Source organism: Mobula hypostoma, chromosome 9 (assembly GCF_963921235.1).
Source record: "Mobula hypostoma chromosome 9, sMobHyp1.1, whole genome shotgun sequence".
NCBI classification, from domain to species: Eukaryota; Metazoa; Chordata; class Chondrichthyes; order Myliobatiformes; family Myliobatidae; genus Mobula; species Mobula hypostoma.
In genome coordinates, this window is record NC_086105.1 from 65731697 (window position 1) to 65750166 (window position 18470).

The 18470-nt window shown below is 41.0% G+C and overlaps 1 protein-coding gene across 7 annotated transcripts in view; it reads right to left on the reverse strand.

Annotated features, from left to right (window-relative positions):
- Positions 1 to 18470, reverse strand: part of ppp1r12a (protein phosphatase 1, regulatory subunit 12A) — a 250859-nt gene that overhangs the window by 145692 nt on the left and 86697 nt on the right. For all 7 annotated transcript variants that reach the window (XM_063058433.1, XM_063058430.1, XM_063058427.1 and 4 more), the window contains exon 3: positions 2169 to 2287. In XM_063058433.1, coding sequence (XP_062914503.1) covers positions 2169 to 2287 — 119 coding nt within the window. The remainder of the gene's footprint in view (positions 1 to 2168; positions 2288 to 18470) is intronic.

Below are 18470 nucleotides of genomic sequence, written 5' to 3' on the forward strand. Positions count from 1 at the left end.
ATTATGGTTCTTGGATTTACTGAGTACGCCCACAAGAAAACTAATCTCAGGGTTATATATGGTGACGTACATGTACTTTGATAACAATTTACCTTGAATGTTGGTTTCACTGGAACACAGATACAGGAGGTTCTTTGAAATTGAGGTGGATTGATCCAAATATACAACTAAATTATATTATGCCCCAAAATGCACTACTTCATATTCATCCAGATTAACTTTCATCTGCCACCACTCAGCCCAACTTTCCAGCTGATGCATTGTCCCCTATACCCTTTCAGAACTTTATCTACTGCTCTTGCATAGTTTGTTGTTAGCAAGCTTATTTATCAGTCTACCTACATTGTCATCCAAATTCTTCCTATGAATAAAAGGCATCTGATCTTCCACATACAGTCACATTTCTGTGTGAACTGAGTGGTTAGTACTCTCTAAATCACCTGCAAATAACCATGACAACATTTAAGGAAATAAAAATATTGTACCCCATGCTATCAGATGTGTCCTGAGCATTACAAGTTCAGCCATCACAAGCAATCACCCCAAAGGTTGACGCCAACCTCAAAAAGTTAGTGGAACATTATCCAACAGATGCCCTACAAGCATACACAACCATACACAAGTACACCGTCAAATGAAACAACATTCCTCTGGACCAAGGTGCACAATCCACAGTGCAGAGAATTCATAATGTTACCACAAATAAATCAAGAAACAAAAAAAATATTCCAGACGACTGAAATATAGCAGAAGGTGCATTTATGATACAAGCTACAAGGTAAACAGAGTAACATCTTTTAAGAACATTCTTAAAAGAACATAATGGACTAAATCTGATGAAGATTTATTAAAAGGAAATGTCTCCAAGGGAAAATCTGATCGTGGTGTGCGAAAGGATGAGGGGTACACATCAATAACTGCAAGCAGGATTTTTCCGGGGTTGGGTGAGACTACAACTGGAGGCCATGGATTAAGGGTGAAAGGTGAAATATTGAGGAAGAACTTCTTCACTCAGAGGGTAGTGAGTGTGGAGCAAACTGCCAATGGAAGTGGTAGATGCAGGTTCGATTGAAGAGAAATTTGGACAGGTACCATGGGGAGGGTATGGAAAGCAATGGTCTGAGTGTGGGTTGATCGGACAAGGCAGAGCAACAGTTCGGCACAGAGCAAATGGGCTGAATGGCCTGTTTCTGTGTTGTAGTGGTCTACGAAAATGTTTTTACTTGCAACAGGACTGGTAACTAAAGCATTTGCAGGTCAGCAGAATTATCAACCAACGCAAATTCTGAGAGTTGACACTAACTAGTACACAGAGCTCTTATGTCCAAAAATAAACTAGCTCGTTTTTATTCCCATATAAACCCTACTTGTGATAGATGTCACTCTGAAGTGGTTTTTTAACTCATATGTTTCGGTCCTGTCCTCTTTTGGAAAAACATTGGAAAGACATTTTTGATATTATTTCAACAGTTTTACGCTTCGATTTAAAACCCCATCCTATTACGGCACTCTTTGGATTGCCAATGGTAGAACATAGATCTTTGTCTTCTTCAGCCTGTCAAATGATAGCTTTTGTTACTTTAATGGCGAGAAGATCTATTTTGTTGAACTGGAAGGAAACTAATCCTCCAACTACATTCCAATGGTTTTCTCAAACCATATTAAGTTTAAATTTAGAAAAAATTAGAAGTGATATTTTTGACCCTTCGATTAAATTTGAAGAAACTTGGAAACCTTTTATGCAACATTTTCATATGATGTAATCTGACCTTTCCGAGTCTTTTTTCTAAACTTAAATTATATGATGAGAGGAGCGGAGTTAACAACATTATTGAACGTGTCTGATACAAGCTGTTGGTCTAGCCCTGTTTTGCTTTTTTTGGGGGTTTATTTTTCTTTTGGGTTTTTTTTTGTTTATATATATTTTTTTCTTTTTATTTCTTTTATTAATGATTAATTTCATTATGAGTTTGGAAGTCTTTTATATCTATGTTACTTAAAATTCATTTTATATATGCTGATGAACATTATTCCAATCTCTTTGTACTAATTTTGTTATTGAGTTTATAATTTTGAAAAATTAATAAAAAGATTTAAAAAGAAAGAAACACACTAACTGAATTCTATAGTCAATAACACAAATACTTTCCAATACAGCATTCTCTTACCTTGCCTCCGAATCTCTTCCTGTAAGAGTTCTTCCATGGTTTCTTCTTCTGCTATATCTAATGGAGTCTCTCCTTCACTGTTCACTGCAGCTACATTTGCTCCATGACTAATTAAATACCTGCAAAATATTTTCAAAAGTTAGTGGATTGCACCAGATTCATTGAAAACAAATGTATTAAAACTTTGACCAAACTGCAAATTGATTGTTGAGGTTGCTGGAAAATTGCCTCCATTAATGCAAAGTAAATCAGAATCATCACCATCATTCACATGAGCAATCCCATAAGCTGACGTTCTCTTCCTAATGTCATCATAGTGGAGACCAAAATATTTATTCTGAATAATTCAAATTTAAGATTGCACATTTACTTAAATATACCCATTGAATCATTCCACATTCACGTTCCCACCACTCACTTTAAAAAAAGTATGGTTGATCTCCTGGAATTTACTCCAAAAATATTTCAGTCCTGTAGATAGACCAATTCTCCCAAATATTTAATAGCCGGTCATTGATCCTCACTTTTTCTAAAGCTGCATTCAATACTGTCTTCAAGTTTTTGCTCATGAAATAGAGGATAAGAAAAACAAAAAATACACAAGAGGAAATCCCTCAAAAGCAAGTGCACACGAGTCCTATCAATCTGCCAATCACAGTAGAACAAAAATACAATTATAGAAAAAAAATGCACAAAAACTGACAGCCAATGTGCAAAAGACAAACTGTAAGTACAAAAAAAACTAGAGCTAGAGGTCATAGGCTAAGGGTGAAAGATGAAATATTTAAGGGGAAGCTAAGAGGGAACTTCTTCACTCAGCGTGGAACAAGTTGCCAGCGAAAGTGGTGGATGTGGGTTCAATTTCAACATTTAAGAGAAGTCTGGATAGGTACATGGATGGGAGCGGTATGGTCCAGGTACAGACTGATGGGACTGGGCAGTATAACAGTTTAGCCAGGTCTACATGTGCCATACAACCCGTTTCTGTGCAGTCATACTCTATTACTGTATGACAGTTTTTTTTTAAAAAGCAGTGTTATCCTTTGTTCTTGCCAATGTTTATCTTCTCTGACATTACTATAAACAAATCATCCTATCCCTATCATGTGACTGTGGGAAACTGTTGCACACCAAATGCTCATCATATTTCCAACACTCCACAGCAACGAGGTTCCAAGGAAATTTAATAAACTGTTCGGATTATTATCTTTATCATATATCCAGATTCACTGCATCACATTCAACTGAGAGCTAGCAGTAAGTCAAAAGTGCATATTCTACCAAACAAAATGTGAATTAAATTGATGCAAGAATCCGGTCAGATTCAAAGTTCAAAAGTTCAAAGTAAATTTATTATCTAAGTACATACATGTCACCATATACAACTGAGATTTATTTTCTTGCAGACACTCAGAGTAGATACAAAGAGACACAATAGAATCAATGAAAAACTACACAAAGACAAGCAACCAATGTGCAAAAGACAAATTGGGTAAATACAAAAAAGTAAAAACAACATAATAAATAATGAGTTGCAGTCCTTGAAAATGAATCAGCTCAGATTCATTCTTAGAAACAATCTAATATCATACAGCAATTTAAAATCTCAAGAATGCAATTGTCAATAACAACAGTAATTTTACTTGGAGCTAAAACATGAGGAAAATTTGTTATATTTTTAAAGCTAGAAGCTGGTGCAACATTCTGAACTGTTCAACACAAGTTGGCAAAGACATTCCATCAATGTATCCATAACACATAAAGCTCAGTTAGAGAGCACTTGAAGATCTATGAATTAGTGACATCGTAATTACCTGGTCCAACAGTATGATAACTCAGAAAACCTTCTTGTGACAATGTTGGGCTTCAGTCTTTTATATAACTTTGTTTTAAAAATAGTACATCTCACCAGGCTCTTGTCTACATTCTGCAACAGCAATCAAATCTCTTCTGGAGGTCAAAGGTCTTTGTGGATATCACTTAAGAATGCTATTTGGTTTGACAAAAGTACCATACCATGGTAACAGGCCCAAAAAAAGACCAGATCCAAATGAATCACTCAACGCTGGCCGGCAGGATGTCCAAAATTGCATATTTGGTTAGTAAGGGATACATGGTCTTTTTCTCTGCTTCCAGCTTTCCAGGGATTCATTCAATCTTTGCAGTACAGTTGATGATTACCTTGTCTGCCTTTCAAGGGTCTCTTCTCTATCTGAGACCATGCAAAAGACTTTAAACAGTAAAGGGTAAGATCAGCCTCCAAATGATTCACCACTACACAGCTACTCCAGTTTATAAACCCAAAGTGTGTCCCTGAATGAGGTCTTTCTTAATTACCGCATCCACTCAAACATAATTCCTCTAAAAAGAGAAGATGAATACTCAGGAGCTACAAGATTTCCACAATGCTAGTTAACACTCAGACTACCAACTACAAGCATACCAGTAACAGGAACAAATAAACTGCACCCAGCATTTTTATATCAAAGGGAGCTTTAACCAAGCACAAAAGCCAGCTTACCAGCTACCTGTTAGGTTGTCACATAGGCAAAAACCTCCTTCCCTCTCCTCCCCTCTGCGCTAATTAAATTTCATTTTTAATAGTAATTTAATTTTTTTTAATATGTATTGCACTTTACTGCTACAAAACAAATTTCATGACATATGCCAGCTACATTAAACCCAATTCTGATCTTGGACAGGAACTTGACCCATCCAGCTGAATATAATAAAACATTACCGCTGGATATTAAATACAAGGACTAAAATACCAGCACGAGCAAATTACTGTGGAATTCTTCTACACAGCAATTTGAGGAAAATTCCTTAGCCGTAACACTATGAACAAATACAGGCAGCCCTGAGTCCTAGTTTGCGTAAGGGTTATGCTCTTCAGAGCTGCTGTCCATTAGCCAATTGCTCCAAGTCAAAAAGAAAAGTCCATTTTCAATGGCCACTCATAGTCAAAGTTAAGTACACTATTGTTTGAACAGGTACATGCTTGAACGGGTACAATGAAAGACTTGCAGCATTACAGATAGCAACATTAACACAATTTAAAACCATACACAATTTTTGCATAAAGAAGAAAACAATTAGAACAAATACAAGAGATTCAGCATTCACTGGAAATCCAGAGTAACACCCACAAAATGTTGGAGGAACTCAGCAGATCAGGTAGCATCTATGGAGCAGAATAAATAGTCGATGTTTCACGCTCAGCACCTTCTCAGCCTGAAACATCAACTGTTCATTACTCTCCACAGACGCTGCCTGACCTGCTGAGTTCCTCCAGCATTTTGTGTGTTACTCTGGAACAAAATAAGTTATTTTAAAGCAAATTGGTCAAAGTGGTCATAATGCTGCTATACTGAGACAACGATTAGGTTTTTGCTGGCTGGTTCACAAACCAAATAGTTGAATGGAAGTAACTATTCTTTAACCTGATGAGGCTTCTATACCTCCTGCCCAACGGTAGTCGCAAGAAGATGGCAAAGCCCAAATGGTGAATATTTTTGATGGATGTTACCCTGTTGAAAAAGCACCTTTTAGGTATCACTCCACGTGTAACTTTCTCGAGAAAGTTAATTCATTTCATTATCACTCCTAACACTAATCATAATCAAGCTAATAGTATATCCTATATTCAGTCATTCGAAAACACATGAAGCTGTTATCAATAGGTTGAAAAATGTTTCAAAAGTGTATCAAAGAATTTCCCTTATAAATTGTTGTGTCATCTGTAAAAGAAGTCCCTGCCCACCGGTATTTACAAATAAAGCCAGCTTCACTATAATTAAAGCTATTGAAATACTCAGACAAAACAATTCAAGGTTGGTGGCCATTTTCTCCACAGAAGTTGCCTAATTTGCTGATACCTTGCTGAACACACACCTTTCTGACATTTCCATCGGGGAGGTGGAACAAGAGCCTGAAGATCCACACTCAACGATTGAGAAACAACTCCCCTTTATGCCATCAGATTTGTGAACAGTCCATGAATACTACCTTCTTTTTTTTGTATAGCTTGAGTACACCTTATCCAAAATTCCAAAATCTGGAAAACTGAAGTGCTTTTTTTTAGTACTGACATGACGCCACAAATGGAAAATTCCACAGGTGCTAGGAAGGTTCTTAGGTAATATGCTGGTCTGTCTGTGGTGCGCAGAGTTCTGAGAAGTGACCTTACAAATGTAATGAACAGAAGTTAATGAAATATATAGCACTGCATAAAATGAAAAATGAAGATCTCAATCCTGTATTGAGAGTCGCTTCGTCAGCATCAGAGTAAACATATGCTACTTAACAGTACGCGGATCATGAAAGAAGCAAAAATCTAAGTAATTGTGAATATTCATCAGGCTGGCTGCAGAAATTTAACAAAAGACACGGCATTAAATGTTTAATGATTTGTGGTGATAAAGTATCTGCTGATCAAGCAGCAGAGAAATTCATCAATGAATTCAAAGATCATTGAACCATAGAACACTACAGCACAGAAAACAACACACATAAAAGTTGCTGGTGAACGCAGCAGGCCAGGCAGCATCTCTAGGAAGAGGTACAGTCGACGTTTCAGGCGGAGACCCTTCTTCAGGACTAACTGAAGGAAGAGTGAGTAAGGGATTTGAAAGTTGGAGGGGGAGGGGGAGATCCAAAATGATAGGAGAAGACAGGAGGGGGAGGGATGGAGCCAAGAGCTGGAAAGTTGATTGGCAAAAGGGATACGAGAGGATCATGGGACAGGAGGTCCGGGAAGAAAGACAAGGGGGGGGGATCCAGAGGATGGGCAAGGGGTATATTCAGAGGGACAGAGGGAGAAAAAGGAGAGTGAGAGGAAGAGTGTGTGTATAAAAATAAGTAACAGATGGGGTACGAGGGGGAGATGGGGCATTAGCGGAAGTTAAAGAAGTCGATGTTCATGCCATCAGGTTGGAGGATACCCAGACGGAATATAAGGTGTTGTTCCTCCAACCTGAGTGTGGCTTCATCTTTACAGTAGAGGAGGCCGTGGATAGACATGTCAGAATGGGAATGGGATGTGGAATTAAAATGTGTGGCCACTGGGAGATCCTGCTTTCTCTGGCGGACAGAGCGTAGATGTTCAGCAAAGCGGTCTCCCAGTCTGCGTCGGGTCTCGCCAATATATAAAAGGCCACATCGGGAGCACCGGACGCAGTATATCACTCCAGACAACTCACAGGTGAAGTGTTACCTCACCTGGAAGGACTGTTTGGGGCCCTGAATGGTGGTAAGGGAGGAAGTGTAAGGGCATGTGTAGCACTTGTTCCGCTTACACGGATAAGCGCCAGGAGGGAGATCAGTGGGGAGGGATGGGGGGGACGAATGGACAAGGGAGTTGCGTAGGGAGCGATCCCTGCGGAATGCAGGGGGGGGTGGGAGGGAAAGATGTGCTTAGTGGTGGGATCCCGTTGGAGGTGGCGGAAGTTACGGAGAATAATATGTTGGACCTGGAGGCTGGTGGGGTGGTAGGTGAGGACCAGGGGAACCCTAGTCCTAGTGGGGTGGCGGGAGGATGGAGCGAGAGCAGATGTGCGTGAAATGAGGGAGATGCGTTTAAGAGCAGAGTTGATAGTGGAGGAAGGGAAGCCCCTTTCTTTAAAAAAGGAAGACATCTCCCTCGTCCTAGAATGAAAAGCCTCATCCTGAGAGCAGATGCGGCGGAGATGGAGGAATTGTGAGAAGGGGATGGCGTTTTTGCAAGAGACAGGGTGAGAAGAGGAATAGTCCAGATAGCTGTGAGAGTCAGTAGGCTTATAGTAGACATCAGCGGATAAGCTGTCTCCAGAGGCAGAGACAGAAAGATCTAGAAAGGGGAGGGAGGTGTCGGAAATGGACCAGGTAAACTTAAGGGCAGGGTGAAAGTTGAAGGCAAAGTTAATAAAGTCAATGTTGTCATTCGGCCCTATTAGTCTGTGCCAAAACTGTATTCCGCTAGTCCCATTGACCTGCACCCAGTCCATAACCCTCCAGACCTCTCCCATCCATGTATCTATCCAATTTATTCTTAAAACTTAAGAGTGAGCCCGCATTTACGTCTACCACGTCAGATGGCAGCTCGTTCCACACTCCCACCACTGAGTGAAGTAGTTCCCCCCCAATGTTCCCCCTAAACCTTTCCCCTTTCACCCTAAAGCCATGTCCTCTTGTATTTATCTCTCCTAATCTAAGTGGAAAGAGCCTACTCGCATTTACTCTGTCTATACCCCTCTGTCCAGATCCCTCTGCAAGCTTTGAAAGCCTTCCTTGCTGTCCACAAAGCCTCCAACAACTATCTACCACGCACAAAGCCATGCTGACTATCCTTAATCAGCCCTTGGCTGTCCAAGTACTTGTATATCCAATCTCTCAGAACACCTTCCAATAATTTACCTACTACTGATGTCAGGCTCACCGGCCTGTAATTACCTGGTTTACTTTTGGAGCCTTTTTTAAACAATGGAACAACATTGCTGATAAAAATCTAATTCACTGAATGGCTATATCAATACATATGTGATGAAGAAGACAAAGACTGCTTACCGGTAGCGGAATCAGATTCAGGGTTTATTATTATCGCAAACATGAGGAAATTTGAAGATGCTGGAAACTCAAGCAACACACAAAAAATGCTGGTGAACGCAGGCCAGGCAGCATCCAGGCCAGTCAACTGTACCTCTTCCTATAGATGCTGCCTGGTCTGCTACGTTCACCAGCATTTTTTGTGTGTGTTTATTATCATTGCCATTGTCTTGAAATGTATTAACACATTTGTCAGCACAAATTCAGAGTCGGAAATGATGGAAATCCCAAAGATATCTCATTATATATTCTAAAATCCAGAAGTATCTGAAATCCAAAACACTTCGGACCCAAACATTTCAGATAAGGGGTAATAATCCTGTAACACACATAAAAATTGCTGCTGAACTCAGCAGGCCAGGCAGCATCTATAGGAAGAGGTACAGTCAACGCTTCGGGCCGAGACCCTTCGTCAGGACTAACTGAAAGAAGAGATAGTAAGAGATTTGAAACTGGGAGGGGGAGGGGGAGATCCAAAATGATAGGAGAAGACAGGAGGGGGGCGGATGGAGCTAAGAGCTGGAAAGAAAAAAATATATATAATAATAATCCCCTTCCTACTCCATCCATTATTTATTTATTTGTTACTTTTTTTTTCTCTCTCTCTCCTTTTTCTCCCTCTGTCTCTCTCACTATACTCCTTGCCCATCCTCTGGGCTTACCCCTCCCCTTTTCTTTCATCCTAGCCCTCCCGTCCCATGATCCTCTCATATCCCTTTTGCCAATCAACTTTCCAGCTCTTAGCTCCATCCCTCTCCCTCCTGTCTTCTCCTATCATTTCAGATCTCCCCCTCCCCCAACTCTTACTATCTCTTCTTTCAGTTAGTCCTGACGAAGGGTCTTGGCCCAAAATGTCAGCTGTACTTCTTCCTATAGATGCTGCCTGGCCTGCTGCGTTCACCAGCAATTTTTATGTGTGTTGCTTGAAATTCCAGTATCTGCAGATTTCCTTGTGTTTGCGTAATAATCCTGTGATATTTTTGTAACTTACAGATTTGTCTTTGCCCTTTTGCTGTAAAACAACTTTCATGGCATTTGTTAGTGACAATGAATCCGAATCTAAACATTCTAAGATTCCTTTTTTTTAAAAATGTACTGTATTTCCCCAAAAGTTGTTCTATGATCTGTTTAACAGGTGCTTTTCAATTAATCTTGAGTCTCAATTTTGTGGGCCAAATTACTTCATGGGTGCTGTAAATTTCTATCCCCAGTCAAAGGAAGTTTCCTAGTTAAAATTTCACATCAAGGCTTCAAAGGCTGAGCTGGCTTGATTTGAATTTGGAACAGCCAAAGGACCTATTATGGTTGTCATTTTTAAAGTTAGTCCATGCCTCATGATGACTTCACGGGCTGCATGAAACATTGGAGACCTGACAACATACTGAGCAATCTAGTTTGTCCGAAATGCTTATCACACATCAAGTGTATAATGCTCTTTATGTTGCCATCTCTGAGCCGTAATAAATGTAAATTACTATACTTTGAAATACATCAGGAAATAGCACGAGTGCACAGCTGCAAGACAGTAATCCTGAAGTGACAATGGAGGATCTCAACCTGAAACACTGGCTATTTATTCATTTCCAGAAATGCTGGCTGACCCTCGGAGTTCATCCAGTATGTTGCTCTGGACTTCCATCATCTGCAGAACCTCACGAGACCTTAGGACGTAGGAGCAGAATCAGGCCTTTCACCCCATCGAGTATGGTCTGCCATTCTGATCCCGGATCCAACTCAACCACATACACCTGCCTTCTCACCATATCCTTTGATGTCCTGACCAATCTTCAACCTTAAATATACCCACGGACTTGGCCTCCACTGCAGTCTGTGGCAGAGCATTTCACAGATTCACTACTCTCTGGCTAAAAAAAAAATGCCAACACTGCAATTGCCTTCCTTACCACAGACTCAATCTGTAAATTAACCTTCTGGGAGTCCTGAACGAGGACTCCTAAGGCCCTCTGCACCTCTGGTGTTTGAACCTTCTCCCTATTTAGGTAACAGTCCACACTACTGTTCTTTTTACCAAAATGCGTTATCATACATTTCCCAGCACTATTCCATCTGCCACTTTTTTTTGCCCATTCTTCCAATTTATCCAAGGCCTGCTTCAATTGAATTACTTCCTCAGCCCTACCTACCCCTCCACTTATCTTTGTCTCATCTGCAAACTTTGCCACAAAGCCATCAATTCCATTATCCAAATCATTGACGAGATGCGAAAAGCAGCGCTCCCAATACTGACCCGAGAAACACCGCTGGACACTGACGGCCAACCGGGAAAGGCCCCTTTTATTCCCATCACGGCCTCCTGCCTGTCAGCTATTCCTCTATCCGAGCCAGTATCTTTCCTGTAACATCAAAGGATTTTATTTTGTTAAGCAGCCTCATGTTTGGCACCTTATGAAATGCCTTCTGAAAACCCAAGTAACTCCTTTATCTATCCTGCTTGTTACTTCTTCAAAGAATTCTACCAGATTTGTCAGACAAGATATCTCTTGACAGAAACCATGGTGACTTTGACTTATTTATTATTAGTCTCCAGGTACCCTGAAACCTCTTCCTTAATTATGGACTGCAACACTTTCCTAACCACTGAGGTTAGGCTGACTGACGTACAACTTCCTTTCTTTTGCCTTCCCCTCTTCTTCTAGAGTGCAGTGACATTTGGAATCTTCCAGTCCTCTGGGACCATGCCAGAATCAAGCAATTCTTGAAAGATCATGACAAATGCATCCATTATCTCTTCAGTAACCTCTCTCAGAACTCTAGAATGTATTCCATCTGGTCCAGGTGACTTATCCACATTTAAGACCTTGAGTTTGCCCAGCACTCTTGCCTTTGTAATGGCAATGACACTCACTCCTACTCCCTGACATTCGTGGACTTCTGGTACATTGCTAGTGTCTTCCACAGTAAAGACAGATGCAAAGAACCAATTAACTTCATCTGCCATTTCTTTGTCCCCAGTCACTACCAACATCATCTTCCAGCGGTCCAATGTCAACTCTCACTTCCATTTTATTCTTTGTATAACCACAAACAACTTTTGGCATCCTGCTTTATACTATTGGCTAGTTTCATCTTTTCCCTTCTTGTAGCTTATTTGGATGCCTTTTGTTGGACTTCAAAAGCTTCGCAATCACTTTTGCAACCTTATAACCCTCATACTTATAACCCTGAAGTGATGATGCACTTGCACACTGTATCAGAAAAGCAGGCAGCCATCTATCTCCACCAACCCACTCTGTGGTTCAGTAAGAAACCTGAACCCATCTTCGTCTCACTGTGTGCATGCCCATGCTCTCCTACTTACCACTTACCTCCCATATATTCCAAGTAATTTTCAACACCTACCTTGAATACAAGATAATACATACCAAAAAAGATATTATCTCCTTATAAAGCTAATAAAGGCTTCCTTTAATAATGACAGGTTGTTAAATCACGCCCTCCACCCCTCAGGAGGAAGACATTATTCAAGGAACAGTAACTGTCCAGACAAGATGCAAAGTAAAAACTTCACATCAAGGCTTCAAGGCTGAGCTGGCTTGATTTTAATGTGGAAGAGCCAAAGGATCTATTATAGTCATCACTTTCAGAGTTAGTCCACTCTTATTTACTGAGATACAGTGCAAATTAGGCCCTTCCAGCCCTTTGAGCAGGGCCGCCCAGCAACACCCCATTTCACCCTCACTTAATCACAATTACCAATTAACCTGACTAGTAGGTCTTTGGACTGTAGGAGAAAACTGAAAAAGACTTGAGCCAAAATGGAAACAGATCTCTACAAAGTCGTAGCAATTAATCACAAATATAAAACATAAAACAATTGATTGCATCAGTATTCACCCCCTTCAAGTCAGTATTAAGTAGACGCAACTACAGTAATTACACCCTTGAGTCTGTGTGGATAGGCCTCCATCAGCTTTGCAAATCTGGACATTGCAAAAGTGCTTTACAAAATTGCTCAAGCTCTGTCAGATTGCAAGGGGATCATGGGTGAACAATCCTTTTCAAGTCCAGCCACAAATTCTCAATTGGATTGAGGTCTGGATTCTGACTTGGCCACTCCAGGACATTAACTTTGTTGTTTTTAAGCCTTTCCTGTGCAGCTTTGGCTTTATGCTTAGGGTCATTGTCCTGCTGGAAACCAAATTCCCCCCACCCACTTTCCCCTACCCCCACCTTATTCTGGATTCTGCAGACCTGATGAAGAATCTTGGCCTGAAACATCAACAGTTGATTCCCTTCCAGAGATGCTGCCTGACCTGCTGAGTCACTTCAGCATTTTGCATCTGTGATAAGATTCATAAGTTACGGTGTATTTATTGCTCATCCTTAACTGCTGTGTAATCATGCAACTTCAATGGGTGGTACAATTACTTTCATCCACATTTATACACATTCCCCCGCTGTATAAAGTAAACTCAATAGATCACACAAACTTAAGTTCACACATTACACAACACAAAGTATAAATTGCAACCTCGTCTTATTCATATTATTGACAAACAATTAATCAAATTATTCTGGTTAAAAGCAAAGGTGATCACAAAGTAATCCTGCACAAACAAGAAAATCTGCAGATGCTGCAAATCCAAGCAATACACACAAAATGCTGGAGGAACTCAGCAGGCCAGGCAGCATCTAGGAAAAGAATACAGTCAATGTTTCGGGCAAAACCCTTCGAAACAATGTCATCCTTTCCACGTTCACAACAATAATACTTTTTAAATTCCAACCATTCAAGATTGGGATTCTTTTGCCTTCAAATAGATCATGTTATCTAACCGAACTGAACAGCCTTACAACTGAAGCAAACTAAAAATTCTGAACTGCTTTGAGGGTTCTGAAAATGAGCAAGAGCAATAATAGTTACTCAATATGCCTGACACATAAAATACTCTGCCTTTATTTGGCAACTATAACTCTAATATATGGAGTGTGTAGAGAAACTACTGAATCAGCCACTAATTACTCCCATTCATCTCAACAGGTTTTACCCACTTCTCTTCCTCCACCTTCCTTAGCTGCGTACTAAGACAATCAAATTTCATGCATTTCACATGTTGCTTAAAATCTGGAAGCACCCTATGAGAAATATAATTCAGTATTTCAAGTACATAAAACACCAATCATTAACCGTATAAGGACAACTTTAAAGTTTAACTCACTTAAAAGTATACTTAATGGGGTGTGCTGTTGAAATGGGGGTGCAAATACAGTGCTCTGGCAGATCACTCATGATCAGTGTTAACAAGTTGAAGACAATTTCATAATTTGAAAGGCACTTTCATAATTTGCCTACACTAGCAAAAACAATGTTTTCTCTTAAAACAAATACTTTAAACAGCAGGCACTGGTCTATCTTTGGCAACATTATTGTCAATTATCACATGTTGCTCAGAGCACCTTCCAATGACCATTCACTCACAACACACTGAAGGAACTCAGCGTGTCGGGCAGCATCCGTGGAAAAGAACAGTCAACGTCTTGACGAAGGGTTCCGGCCCAAAACGTTGACTGTTCTTTTCCACGGATGCTGCTCGACCTGCTTAGTTCCTCCAGCGTGTTGTGAGTGTTGCTTTGACCCCAGCATCTGCAGAGTATTTTGTGTTAATGACCATCCATGTGCCACTCTATATGAATATCCTGTTAGCCATGTTCAAACAAACTGAAAGTCACAGAGCATAACAGCACAGAAACAGCCCTTCGGCCCATCATGTCCCTGCTGAACTTATTATTCTGCCTTGTCTCATCGACCCACACCTCGAGCATGCCCCTCCCCCTCCATACCCCTCCCATCCATGTATTCACATCCACCACTTCCACCGGAAGTCTGTTCCGCACTCTCATCACTCTGAATAAAGATCCCCCTCAAATCCCCCTTCAGCTTTTCAACTTTCACCCTTAACCTATGCTCTCCAGTTCTAGTCTCGCCCAACCTCAGTTGAAAAAGGCCTGCTTGCTTTTACACTACCCACATAATCTAGCACACTTGTTGACTGATCTTAACTTTCAGTTCATTGCCTCAAATGTAAAAAGTGTTCAAAGTCATCTCATTTCTCTCACCATTTTGGTAACTTCTTGCACCTGTTTAAAATCTCAGACATCTTCCAAAACTGGTATCTTGTGCCTCCATCACTGTTTTGGCTTTTCTATTCACAGCTATGCTGAAGTCTGGACTACCAGTCCAAATTATGTCCTCAGTCTTTAAGTGACATGCAGAGAAAATATTCCTCTCCGCATGCTCAATGTGAAATCATTGGTTAAGACTTAAATGGTAACTGACTGCATCAGCCCAAATTAATCACTCAGTCCATGTAATGGGATCTGGTGCCTCCTGTTCCTTGGAAATTACCATCAGCTCAAGGTGACACAGACAATTCCTCACAAAAAAAGTTCCATAACTTCAGCAATTAGAAGCAACATTACACTCAAATTCACTTTCATAAAATTTGAGAAAAGCAAGCTTTAATCAGCTCTAACCTGATGCATGGCATGAACACTGATGTCTCTAACTTCTAGTAATTTTTACCCTTCCCCTATTCCTCAATCTGCCTCCCCTCTGACCTCTTCTCCTCACCTGCCTATGACCCCTTTTGGTGACCCTTGTCCTCCACTTTCTCCCTTGGTCCATTAACTCTCATATCAGATTCCTTCTTTTCTCTGGCCCTTCACCAATCACCTCCCAGCTTCTCATTTCATCCCACCTCCCCACCAACCTGATCTCATCTGTCATCTACACCAGAAATTCTGTAGATGCTGAAAATCCAAAATGCTGGAGGAACTCAGCACATCAGGCATCCATGGAAATAAACAGACGACGTTTCAGGCCAAAACTCTTCATCAGGACTGGAAAAGAACGAAGAAGATGCCTGAATAAAAAGGGTGGAAGGAGCGTAGCTAGAAGGTGATGGGTAGTCAGGTGGGTGGGAAGGGAAAAAGGCTGGAGAGGAAGGAATCTGATAGGAGAGGAGAGTAGACCAGAGGAGAAAGGAAAAGAGGAAGGGCACCAAGAGGTGATGGGGAGGGGAGAAGAGGTAAAATGCCAGTGAGGAAATAAAAAGTGGGGGGGAGAGAGATTTTTTTTACTGGAAGGAGAATTCTGTATTCATGCCATTATGTTGGTGGCTATCCAGATGGAAAATAAGATGTTGCTCCTCCACTCTGAGGCTGGCCTCATCGTGGCACAACAGGAGATCATGGCAGTTCGAGAATGGCAAGTGGAATTAAAATGTTTGGCCACCGTGAAGTTCCACTTTTGGCGGATGGAGCAAAGGTGGTCAATGAAGCAGTTCCCCCAATATACAATGGGCCTCAATAATGTAGAGGAGGTTGCATCGGGTGTACCGGCGACAATAGGCGACCCCAGCATTTTTCAGGTGAAGTGTTGCCTCACCTGAAAGGACTATTTGAGGCCCTGAATAGAGGTGAGGAAGGTGGTGAATGGGCAAATGGCCAGTTTTTACTCCTTCCCCCTCCCCCCCCACAATGTTCCTCTGGCTTTTCCTCCATATTTTCCAATCCTAATGAATAGTCTCTGCCCAGAGCGTCAACTGTTTTCATTTCCATAAATGCTGCCTGGCCTGTTTAGTTCATCCAGCATTTTATATGTGTTACTCTGCAGAATCTCGTGTCTTTATCTTGTAACTGTACAGACATGAAGTCTGAAGTAGCCAACACTCACCAGCCTATAGAAGGAAATGAAGCCACATGAACCCCACAGGTCAAAAATGCAATCAATATTTAGGTTGGCAGGAAATTGATTGCATACTTCTAAGACACTTCTCAAATCAGTCATTATTTATAGCCAAGCCAAAGGCTTCATATTGAGCTTTCTAAAGAAAATACAAGGGCAGGCTTTTAATAATTTCACCCCTCATCAGTTGCACTAGCAAAGTAGGGTGTACATTTCAAATAGTGCCAGCAAAATGCAAACACTGATTCTGATTGTTTGGAAGGAACTGCGTCAATCTGCACAAACTTTAAACCATATTTGGACATTATACAAGCTGAATTAATGGTTACCATAAGCTTTACTGGAGTTGCACCATAAATACTGTGGCTTCAAAGATGAAAGGATAGGATCCCTGCAGTGACCAGTCAGTCTACTATCTATAAAGTCACAGGTCAGCCGCATACTGGAACTTGCAAATTTCCTTGATAAGCACAACTCCAGCACCCAAACTCAATACCTTCCTGGACAAATGCACCTGACTGACATGTTCACCATCCACAGCTCGAAATATTCATTGACTGCACTATAGCACTGTAGTTTCAGCACCTACCATCATTAAAAAGGTATATACACTGACCTTATTCAGAGAGAGTGCAGAGGAGATTTACCAGGATGCAACCTGGATTAGAGAGCAGGCTTCACAGGAATAGAATCAGGTATCAGGTTTAATATCACTGACATATATCATGAAATTTGTCAACTTTGCAGTAACAGTACAATGAAATACATAATAGAAAAAAATGAATTTCAGTATGAATATATTAAATGATTCAGTTGTGCAATAAGTAGTGCAAATAAGTAGCGAGATAGTGTTCATGGGTTTATTGTCCATTCAGAAATCAGAGGGAAAGAAGCTATTTATTCCTTAATCACTGAGTGTGTGTCTTCAGGTTTCTGCACCTCCTTCCTGATGGTAACAATGAGAAGAGGGCATGTCTTGGATGGTGGCGGTCCTTGATGATGGAGGCTGCTTTTCTGAGGCACCTCTCCTTGAAGATGTCTTGGATATTATGGAGGCTACCACCCATGATGGACCAGACTCATTTTACAGCTCTCCGCAACTTACTTCAATCCTGTGCAGTAGCCCTCCCCAAAAAAGACTGTGATGCAGCCAGTTAGAATGCTCTCCATGGTACATCTGCAGAAATTTGCGAAATGTTTTTGGGACATTCCAAATCTCCTCAAACTCTTAATTAAATATAGCAGCTGCTTTACCTTCATAGCCGCATCGATATGTTGGGTCCAGGTTAAGTCCTCCGAGATATTGAAACCTAGGACTTGAAAATGCTCACTCTTTCCACTTCTAATCTGAGGACTAGTGTGTGTTCGCTTGTCTTACCCTTTCTGGAGTCTACAATCAGTTCTTTGGTCTTACTGACGTTGAGTGCGAGGATGTTGCTATGACATCACTCAACGAGCTGATATATCTCGCTCCTGTACACCCTCTGTTCACCATCTGAGATTCTACCAATGGTTTTATTGTCAGCAGGTGGCATTTGAGCCGGGCCTAGCCACATAGTTATTGGTGTAGAGAGAGTAGAGCAGTGCGCTAAGAGCATGACCCTAGGGTGCATCAGTGTTGATTGTCAGTGAAGTGGAGATATCATTTCCAATCCACACAGATTGTTGTCTTCCGGTTAGGAAGTCGAGGATCTAGTTGCAAAAGGAGGTACAAAGGCCCAGGTTCTGGAGCTTTTCATTCAGAACTGCAGGAATGGAGTTAAATGCTGAGCTGTAGTCAATAAAGAGCATCCTGACATAGGTATTTGTATTGTCCAGGTGAAATAAGGCTGAAGAAAGGCAATGTAATCTCACCTGCCTTAGACCAGTTGTGGTAATAGGCAAATTGCAGTGGTTCCAGGTCCTTTCTGAGGCAGCAGTACATTCTGGCCAAAACCAAACTCTCAAAGCACTTCATCACCATAGATATGAGTGGATTTCCCCTTCAGACAGAGGATGAGAGGTGACTTGGA